The 10,803-nt window shown below is 56.5% G+C and overlaps 1 protein-coding gene across 1 annotated transcript; it reads right to left on the bottom strand.

Annotated features, from left to right (window-relative positions):
• Positions 1-8,887: 8,887 nt before the first annotated feature.
• Positions 8,888-10,518, bottom strand: TMEM271 (transmembrane protein 271). Its single transcript, XM_045834572.1, is given in 2 exon segments — positions 8,888-10,011; positions 10,014-10,518. Coding segments are annotated over 2 exon segments (1,116 nt in total). The 3' UTR covers positions 8,888-9,400.
• Positions 10,519-10,803: the final 285 nt, after the last annotated feature.

A 10,803-nucleotide genomic window follows, 5' to 3' on the forward strand; every position in this document is an offset into this window, starting at 1 on the left:
ATGGAGAAGCTCGGTTGTGCTGTGTGAGCTGAAACCACGTCCCGGAGCTGCGCCGGCTGCGTCGACTCCCTTGACCTGCCTGGGGCCCTGAAGGGCACCCCCTGTTGTGGTTCTACCACACGATCACCATAACGATCCCAAATGCCGACACGGCTCATTATTCAAAGCCAAAAATCACTAGTTACATCACCAGCAAAAATCTCTTTAAATACTGTGGAAGCACAATAGTAGGTGCAAATTTTCCAAAACTGTAACTTGGTGTGAAAACTGAAATTTCACAGCCATCTCCCTTGGTTTTCAAGTAAATGTTGGCCACTCACCCAAACAACCAGGTTGCCATTCTGTCCTGTGAAAGAGGCACTGCTCCCAGCACCCGAGCCCCTGGGGTGCTTGCCCTCCCGTCCCTGCTGCGTCTCTGGGGCATCTCTTTCCTCAGACAGCACGGGACACAGCACTTTGAGCCACTGTTGTCTTCACCTTTGTAACTTCTGACTGAGAAAACAGCGCGATCTAAGACAAACGAGCAGATGGAGCTCAGCCCTCCCTGGGCTCAGCTTCCTCTCCTGCTCGCCAGGGGCACAGCCCAGGCTTCCTGCACTGGTCTCCGAACCTCTTCTCCCCCCTCAACCTCGGCACCCCAGTGTGTGCACGGTCTTTTGAAGAAAAAGTGACTTGGTATCGTAATTTTTAAATTGCGAATTTAAATACTCAAAGAGTAAAGAAAACACCACATTTTTAAAAGGAAGTATTTTTAAATATCACCACCCGGGAGCAACATCATTAACACTTGGTAGGCACATCTCTCTGAGAGACCAGCATATATAAGGCTCTAATATGTATTGCTATTTTTAATCCAAACTAACTCTCTGAATCTAACAGAAAAGAAGTTAAAGTGAAACCGAAGAAAGTGCTGAACTTCGAATAACTTTTTATTACAAGAAGTATTAGCTCATAACATATGCCTGTAAAATTAAGAGGAAATACTTTAAAATACTCATTTTAAAAATAAATTCTTTCCTATTTTAGTCCATATCTATGGATTCCCTTCTATAAAACATGACAAAATTATCACACATTTTCTTTCTTCCCCCACTTGCCAAATTCTCTTACAGGATTGTCATCACAATTTATAACACATATAATTTGTTCTGTAATTTACACAACCGGTCGGTTCTGATTCTGTGAAAAACGGCTCCCAGCTCACCCTGGCCTTTCCCCACTGCTTGTTCCTTACTGTCCTCTATTTGCAGGACGGTTCTGTTGCATGGATTTTGTTCAAAGAGGAATCGTGGATGTGGACTTGCGACATTTTGCATCTATGAAATGTCTGCTGGCATTCTTGTGTCGCCATATTGTCCTTGCACGGCGGGCAGGTGTGGGCTCGGACATGGCTGCAGGTGACCGGCGCTGCGCTCCCTGTTCTCCCTGGCTCGTTCCTTCTTTTTTCTGTCTTCCCTCTTTTCTCCCTCTTTCCTTTCTTATATTTTCTCCTTGCCTCTGGATTTTTTCCTTTCTTTTCAAAAGTATTATAGGAGGTACTTTTTCTCTTTGTTTTTTATTATTTGCTATCTCCATAATTTTGCCTTTTCCAGGATGTCACATAGGTGGAAACATGCAGTGTGGAACCTTTCAGATCAGCTTCTTTCACTTAGCAGTATGCCCTCACATGTCTGCCCTGTCTTTTTGTAACTTGGTAGCTTGTGTCCTCTGAGTGCTGAGTATGTTCCGTTGTCTGGATGGATCTTAGTGTGTGTGTCAGTTTGTCTAGTGAGGGACACCTTGGGTTCTGGCAACTATGGATGAAACTGCTGGGAGCACCTGGGGGCAGCGTCTGTGGGCAGGAGCTCAGCCCCCCCTGCTGCTCACAGAGACCTTGGGCACCACGTGCAGGTACCAGAGGGGCGCAAACACAGGTGCTTGCCACGAAGTGGGCGAGGCCCACAGAGCCCATGGCAGGAGGCCATAGGAAAAAGCCTCCTGGGTGGACTGTGGGGCACCTTTGATGACAGGGAGAACATTTTCACCTCTGTTAAAAGCGGGATGTCTGGGCACAGCTGCGTGGAGGACAGCCCGCTGTTAACTGCAGGGAGCACAGGAAAGCAGGTGGTCAGGGACTACCTCATACAGCACCTGTGGACCGTGTCTGTGACCCCGGTACACAGAATACTGATTCGGGGGGAAAGCCAAACTACTGGGAGGGTGGGAGGAGAAAGCTGTGTGCCCGTCGACTTCTGGGGTAAGAAAACGAACCACAGACCTCACTAGTGAGAGACCAGTAATCCTGCCCCAACAGAAAAGCCTGGGGCAGCAATGTTGTCATTTTCCGTAGAAATGGGGACAGAGGACCAAAGACAGTGGTGTTTCAGGGGTGGAAAGAGAGCCAAAGGGGAAAACAGAAGCACACCTGACTTTCAAATCAGATTCAGTATTCACTTGACTTAACTCAAATATGTATTAGTGTAAATTACCCCTGTAACAGATTATTCCAGAAAAACCAAATGATCATCATTAATACAAAAATAAAAACAATGGCGGTGTTAAAAACAAAACCCAATTGATTAAATTTGATGATCGCTGGCCGTACTAATAATGACCCATGAACTGGGCTGCAGCCTACCCCACAAGCACAGGGAGTCTCAGGAACTACCTGGCACCAGAGGCTTTTATAGAAAGGAGGTGGGACAGAAGCCTCAGCAAGAGAAAAGGGGGAGTCCACTGGGGGAACGGGAGAGTCCAGGTGACTGCGGCTTCTCATTGGCTGATCTGTAGCCACAGATGCTACTTGGGAACAGAGCTGTGGGCCTTATGGCTGGAACGAGGCGGGGTCCCACCCTAGCACCAGGAGGGACAGCCGAGGCCTCTGGCTCTCACACAGTCCTGTCCTGGGCACACAAGTGCGTTCCCTGAGCCTGGCTTCCCCACCTGTGAAGTGACAGGATTCAGGGAGGAAGTGAATCTAAAGTGCTTGGCAGGCAGGGCCTGGCTGTGAGGAGCTCCCAGGACCTATTATCCATTTACCTGCTGGTGCCCAGAGACGAGGCATGCTCTGCAGGTGCCCCTCAGGGTCCCAGGGGCTGGCAAGCTTGTTGGGTGGGCAGGTGTGGGTGGGGCCCTGTGGCTGCAGGTGGAGCCTGGAGGGAAGGCTGGGAGGGGCGGGAGGCGGGGGAGGGAGGCTGTGCCTGGGCGCGTGGGCACTCCACCGGAGCAGACAAGCTCCAACACGGGAGAACTGAAGTCATACGTTTAAAAAAAAACAAAAGTCACCCTTGGGAGGCAGAAGGGACTCTCAACAAGCAGGCTCCCTGGGACCAGTGTTAGGAGCCGTGGGCAGAGGGGCCACAGAGCAGGCGCTGTCCTGTGGTGCATTTGAGGGAGGCTCCCAGCGAAGGCAACATACCAGCTGGTCCGGAGAAGGGGGCCGGAGGACAGGGACACGAAACGGACTGGGGCAAGAGAGCAGGTACAAAAACAGCCTCTAAAATGAACAAGACTATGTTCCAGTTAAAGGTGAGGTCACAGGGTATTTGTCTTTCACCACCGGGCAGACTTCACTCAGCACAATGCTCTCCAGATGCACCCACGCTGTCGCAAAGGGTAGGAGCTCCTTCTTTCTCTCCGCTGCATAGAACTCCATCGTGTGAATGTACCACAGTTGTTTGATCCACTCATTTGCTGATGGGCTTCTAGGTTGCTTCCAGCACTTATAACTGGAACATAATCAACAAAAGAAAAAAGCAGACAAAATATAACCAGAGACATTGAAATTAAGAACAATCTAACAACAGCCAGAGGGGAGGGGGGAAGGGACAATGTGGGGAAAGGTTTCCAGGAACTGCTATAAAGGACACATGGACAAAACAAGGGAGAGGGTACACGCAAGGGAGGGAGGTGGGTTTGGCTGGGCTGCAGGGGAGTGGTGGGGAGAAAATGCAGACAATTGTAATTGAACAACAATAAAGTAATTTATGGAAAAAAAAATAATAATTAAAATAAAATGAACAAGATTGAGGCCAACTCACAGCCCCGCTGTCTGTGCTGGGGTGGGAGGCCTGGGGGCGTCCTTGTCAGCAGGAGAAGTTCCCAGCCACTTCTGCCCCAGCCTGCCCGAGAGAGGAATGTGGCCTGCCTGCGTGGGTTTGCAAAGTCAGTCAGTTACTCTCTGAAAACGTTTGCAAATCAGCCAAGGGAAGCTTTTCTCCTTGGGCAATCAGTATTAACTTTTGAGTGTTTCAAAGAATATTCATCCAGCCATGACCGGTGCAGCTCCATGGGTTGGGTGTCATCCCACAAAGCAAAATGTCACCAGATCGATTCCCAGTCAAGGCACAGGCCTGGGTTGTGGGTTCAGTCCCTGGTTGGGGGTGTGTAAGAGGCAGCCAATTGATGTTTCTCTCCCTTTTTCTCCCTCTCTTCCTCTCTCTAAAAATAACATCTTAAAAAAAAATGAATATCCATCGGACAGGAGTATTCAGGTTCATGAACACACTGGTCTGACAAAGCTCCCACTTCGCCCTCGGGGGGCCCTGGCCCACGCAAGGGGTGCCTTGGCCCCTGAGGCCTTCAGGGCAAGCCCCTTGCAAGAAGAGAGGAGCAAACCACTGACCTTGACTGAGTTCTATACTGGGTTCAGTATCATCCCCCCAAAATGTTGCTCCACCCAGAACATGGCCTTATTTGGAAATGGAGTATTTGAAGATCAGACTGGATTAGAGTTGGACCTACACTAAGTGACAGTGTCCTTGTAAGAGACAGAGAGACACAGACGTATGAGACGGCCACGTGAGGCAAAGGCAGACATGGGGGTGACGAGCCTACAAGCCAAGGGACGCTAACCAGCAGCCCCAGAAGCCAGGAAAAAAACAGAGAATGGAGCCCTGAGATGCTCCAGGCCCTGAGGTGGTCCAGGCAGCACCAGCCTCCATCACCAGACCTATCACCTACTTATTCATGCATGGGCCCCACAGGTAAGAACACCTGTCCATCTGCCCCTGGCCCCTGGAGGCCCACAGAGAACACTAGACCATCCGGCTAGGCCAGGTTCAGGAGGTATGTTACTTTCCTTCAGGAAAAGGTCAGTTCTTGAAAGTATCTGAGTAGGAAAATGTTGAATCAGGAGTGGAGATCAAGAGAGGAATCAGGCTCGTGCTTTGGGGAGCGTAGGGACCATGCAGATGCGGAGGCCAAACCCAGGCCTGGGGGGCAGAGCAGGAGAAAGGTAGGCAGGCAGGCGGGGCCCCTCTCCTGGGCGTGGGCAGACCCAGGCAGGGCACAGGGCCAGAGCAACCACAGTTTACCCGCTTTCTGCCTGCCCTCCTGCCCTCAGTGCACCCAGGCAGGCCTGCAGGGCCAGGACAAAGCCACAGGCGGGGAGGTAGGCACTGCTCTGCGAGGGCAGGGCACCCTGACCCAGGTTTTATGGGCCCTGTGGCAACAAGGGTTCACTGACATCCAGTTGAGGATCCACGGCAGTCAAAATGGCAGACTGAGATCGGGGCTTCTCCAGACAGACACACGTGTGTGAGAAGACTCCCGCTAAACGTGGACGTTGTAGGAAAACTGGGGCACGCCCACCTCTGGACAGGGGTCACCGGACCTCCCCGCCGCTTCGGGGATCCCGAGGAGAAGTCACGTTGAGTACATAATGACACGTGCGGGCCAGCTCCTGGGTCACGCTTCCTTCCTCCGTCTGGTTGGTGTTTTGTTCCTGTGCTGAGAAGTAGCAAATCAAGCAAAGACATTAGGTCGTCTGAAGTGTGCCGATGGACTTAGGCTTTGTCTCTGTCTTATGTTCAAAAACAGGTATGCAGGCACATAAAGTGCATTCATAACCCAGAATTCGCTGTTCTCAAGGTTTCCGTCGTCTATGCTCTGTGGTGCTGTGGCGAGGAAAAGTGCCTGTGGGTACTGACAGCCAGGAGGGCAGAGTGGCAGGTGCCAGCCGTGCTCCGGCGGGAGCACAACCCAGAGGTGACCCCAAGGGTCAGCACCAACCACAGTATCTGTGCTACACAGAGTCACCAGGGGCCCGAGACTCAGCCAGCCCAGTGCAGCACCAGTGTCCCAGTGTGGCCGGCTGCCCAGGTCTGCACTGTCACCTGGTGAGGGGCACACCCCCACCTGCCCCACCGGGCTGTGGCAGGGCTACCGTGTGGCTCAGCACCCACCAGCTACCCCCAGGACACGCTCCTCACATGCACACCTGCAGAGCTGTGGCAGGGAGCCCCTCAGATGCACTCTGGAGGCAGTGTGAGCACACACATCTGTGCACACGTGTGATGTGCCCACATGTGCGTATACCGTGTGGTTCTGCGTTTTGTGTGTGCCTGTGTGTGCACTTGTGTGCATGTGTGCACATGTGCACAGGGATGTATGGGTCTTTGTGCACATGTGTGTGGGTGGGTACTCGCATTGGAGGCTTCCGCCTGCACTGGGTCCTGACACCCACCAGGAATAAAAATGTAACCATCAGCGGTTTGATCTTCTCCACCAACACCATCTGACTGATTTTTTAAAAGTAAATGATTGTTTCACTGAATTTCAGCCAGAAAGCCAGTCTGGGTCTGTGCTGCCGAGGGCAGAGCCCCTCTGACTGAGGAGCTGAGCGTGGGCAGGCGCCGTCCTTCAGGACTCGGGGCTGGCCTAGAGTGTGTCCAGTGTCACCGCAACAAAGTGCTCCCTTAACAGGAAACCACCTTTCTGTGTAGACGACATAAAGACTCAGCGTTATGCCATGCAAAAATGCTAACGTGTTTAATTTTGGTGTTTCATCATCATAATAAACTCTGGGTCGGACCCCCAGCACACCAAGAATTTACTATTGTTCTGAGAAGCAGAATAAGACCCATTTTAGGAAAGGCCCGGGAACTGGCGCTGTTTTCCACAGAGTGCAGAAAACCAGTTCTGAAAGGACTGGCTCACACTGTGCAGGGCAGCATGAGTGCGGAGGGAGGGCTTCAGGGGTGCGGTGGCCCCGAGGCTGGAGTGCTCTGGGGAAGCTGGTCCTGATCACAGGCTGCGGGGGGACTTTGCGACCCACGCGCTCTCTGAGGACCGCACTCGGCAATGACTTCAGCGTAGGGATACTTGGAACTTTGTTTCCTGTATTAAACTTTCAAAAATAAAACTCGGGTATCTCACGTCCTTATGTCAGTTAGAGTTAGAAACACTGAAGTTAGAAACACTGGCACCTGAAAAACTGTCGCCTGGTTCGTTGGTCACACAGAAGTTCCCCAGGGGCACAGCGGCTGTCCGGCCCAGAGGCTCGCTGTGCGTGGCCAGACGCCCCCACCGAAGGTGCCCTGCTGCTGGCCCTGCGCCCCATTGGCTCCGGTCTGCCTTCTGCTCCATCGCAAGACCCGCCTGACACTTCAGAGAGCTGCTGGTTTCCACTCGAGTTTGAGATGCATAAGGCATCTGACGTGTAAGCTGCACAGAGCGTGTGAAATGAACCAGCTCAGAGGACAGGGTCCGGGGAGGTCTGATGCCTCGTGTCCCTGTGCCGCGTGCCCCTCCAGACCCTGCCCCCCGCTGGGGTCTCCCTGACCAGCCCCCTACCACACAGGTCAGACCTGCCCAGGGAGCAGTAAGGGCCTGGCGGCGACTGAAGCAGTTGGAAAATGCTTTCACAACCACTTTGGCTGCCACTTGTCCCATTTGCTGCTTTAGGTTGATGGCCGGGGTGGGGATGAGATTCAGGCTGCAAGGACCAGCGGGGCTGCGTGGCCATGCTCCCAGCCTGGCCAGTCTGGAGGCCCGATGTGCACACGCACATGAAGAGAACCCAGCACACTAGACGTGAGTGACCATCTCTCCTCTGGTGGCACTGACGTGTCAAGGAGGGGACATTGGCTCATTGCCTCTTCGATCAGATACTCGAGTTTCATAGACACGGAATATCAGGCCAGTAGGTCTATCACTGCTGCATGGTGACAGGTCTGCACTCCTCTGTGGCAGGGCGGCAGCCTGGCCACATCCCAGCCAGGATGTGGCCTTGATGTCATCCGGGGCCTGGGGGACCTCTGGCCCTGCCCACAGTGCCTGGGAGCTGGGGGGAGGTCTCAGCCCGGGGCCTGCACTTGGAAACTCTGCCTCCACCCCTGAGTCCAGGCACTCGCCCCCAGCTGGAGACTGGACACTCAGCACTACCAATGCGTCTCAGTCGTTTGCTTTCCTCACCTTAAGGGTTTTCACGGTGCGCGCCCCTGGGAGAGCACCAGTGTGCCCCCACCTCGTTCTGCAGGAGAGCCCCCCCACCTTGTGTCAGGGAGGGCTCTGCTCTAGGCCAGTCCCAGTCAGCGCATACCTGCCTGGCGCCACAACTCCAGCGTGTGGGAACTGACCACCTCTCCCGAGGCTCAGCCGGCCTGGCTCCCAGCCAGGCCGCCAGGATGGACGGACACTGGCGTCCCAGCGTCCTCACCGTCACGTGAATGAAGGCACTTCACACGGTGCGTGGAGGTGCGCACACACGTCCTGACGCTTTAAAACTGTGGCCTTCACGTCAGTTAGGGGGCACATTTAAAATGAAATGCCACGAGGCTCCAATTCCCAGATTAATGAATTAGTCAACAGGAAAGTAATCTTTGCCAGAAAAAACTATGACTGTGGTTTTCCAAAATAGGATTGGGTTGTTCACATGTATTAACCAAAAATAAGCCCGTTTTGCCATAGGAACCTCATCACCAGTTTCCAAAAAAAGACACATACGGGACCTGGTACAGCTCGCTCCTGTCACAGGAGGCCGGTTCGGCCTGCCCACCAGCAGACCGCAGCTGCTGGGACCCACATCTGAGTGGCCGACTCAGCCATTCCCCCCACCTGGGTCTGTGTGCAGACACCCTCCAGTTCCAATAGCATAGCAACTGATTTAACAAAGGGACTCACCAAGTTTAAATTGCAATAAATTTACCAAACATTTCCACTGTTTATGGAGCTTTACAGTAAGAAATTATCAACAAAGCAGGCACATCCGTGTACAAAGTGTTGCTGTCGGGTGCTTCCCGCGCCTTCCTTCCTGAAGTTGTCCTTCGGTCCTCTGGGCCGAGGAGTCTTCCTCCCGCCGGATCGCCCTGCGCGGCAGCTCTCAGAGGGACCTGGGAGTGTTGCCCCTGGGGACGGACTTGCCAAGGAGAAGTGCGGTTGAGGTGAGCTAACCCCAAACATTTATTGTAAACTTTAAAATGGAATCCGGATACGAAGAGACACAGAAAAGAAGAGAAACCTCCCAGACACAGAAATGATAATACAGGAGGGCCATTCTCATGGCGGGGAGGCCTCACGCTGGGCTGACAGGCCCTGGAGATGCGCCCCCAAGGCCGAGGCCTGACTCCGCGCCTCGCCAGCCCCGGCCTCCTCGCGGTGGTGGCGGGCTGGGAAGCACGCTGCGCGTTCTGTCCCGGGCTCAGCACACCCGGCCTGGCTCCCAGGGGCGCGCTGCCTCGCAGGGCGGCCGGCAGCAGTAGGGGTAGGAGGCGTTGAGGTCGGGGTCCGACGGCGCATAGCCCGGGAGCTCCACAGACGGGTGCCCGCCGCAGCACACCTCCACACCTGCCTCGTCTGACGCGTGGGAGACGCCCACGTTGATGTAGGAGACAGCGTGGTTCGCCGCGAATCCCACGCAGTCCCCTGGGGCGGCGAAGTCCGACTCCTCCGGAGACAGAATGGAAGCCTCGCTGGGGCGCGGCTGCAGCCGTCGGCCCCGCCGGCCCCTCCGGCCCCGCCGCACCCGGGAGGCTGGCAGCTGCACTCGGAGACCCGGGCCGCTGCGGGGCCGCGCCAGGGCCCGACTGCCCCTCCGCCGGCCGCGCCGGCCGCGCCGGGCCTGTGACGACCTGTAGTTCTTGACCAGCAGGAGGCTGAGCAGGCCGAGGAGGCACTCGAGCGAGTTGAAGACGGTGGACAGCACCAGGCCCCGCTGGTAGTCCTTCAGCTGGCGGCACTTGGCGGACGTGGCGCTGTCCAAGGTGCTGCGGGCGCGCGGCGCGCCGGGGGCTGGGCCGGGGCGGCCGCCGCGGGGCCGGGGGCCGCGGCGGGCGCGCGCGGGGGCAGGCAGTAGTGGGAGTACTTGCGCTCCACTAGGGACACGGTGTCGCCGTCGATCACCGCGCCCGCGAAGGCGCTGAGGACGCCGAGCATAAAGACGAGGACGCCGAGCAGGAGCAGGTTCTGGCTGTTCACCGGTCCCGGGGGCCCGGCTGCGGCCCCCGGCTCCCCCGGCGCAGCCTCTGGAGAGTCTCCCGGGGCTGCGGAGACCCGGAGCCCGGGGCCCGACCCCGGCCCCGCAAGGGGCGCTTCCCGGGGCCCGCAGCAGAGCAGGGCGGCGCCGAGCAGCGAGAGGCCGGCGGCCAACAGCAGCCCTGAGTAGAAGGCACCGGCGGCCGCCCCCAGCCGGAACGGCTCCCCGCGGAGCTCCGAGCCCAGCGAGAAGCACTTGAGGCCGACGGCGGCGGCGCTGAGCGCGCAGGCGAGCAGGAGGCAGGAAGAGAGCGCGGCGCAGGCCCCGCGGACGCTCCACTTCATCCTCCGCGCCCGAGCCGGCCCGCACCCCGCGCGCCCGCCGCCGCCCGCCGCCGCCCCCGCCGCCTGCGCCTCCTCCCGGCGCCGCGCGGCCGGACCGCCGGCCTCCTCCTCATCCTCCCGCGTCCTCCCGGGCCCGCGCCGCCGCCGCCGCCGCCGCCGGAGCCCGCATCCTCCGCCTCCTGCCGCCGCCGCCGCGGCCCCGCTCCGGGAACCGATGCGGCGAGGAGGAGCGCAGGGCGCGCGCCCCCTCCCCAGCCCGCGGCGCCCCTCCCAGGACGCGCGGCT

Source organism: Phyllostomus hastatus, unplaced genomic scaffold (assembly GCF_019186645.2).
Source record: "Phyllostomus hastatus isolate PE091 unplaced genomic scaffold, TTU_PhHast_1.1 phas_contig_196, whole genome shotgun sequence".
Taxonomy (NCBI): Eukaryota; Metazoa; Chordata; class Mammalia; order Chiroptera; family Phyllostomidae; genus Phyllostomus; species Phyllostomus hastatus.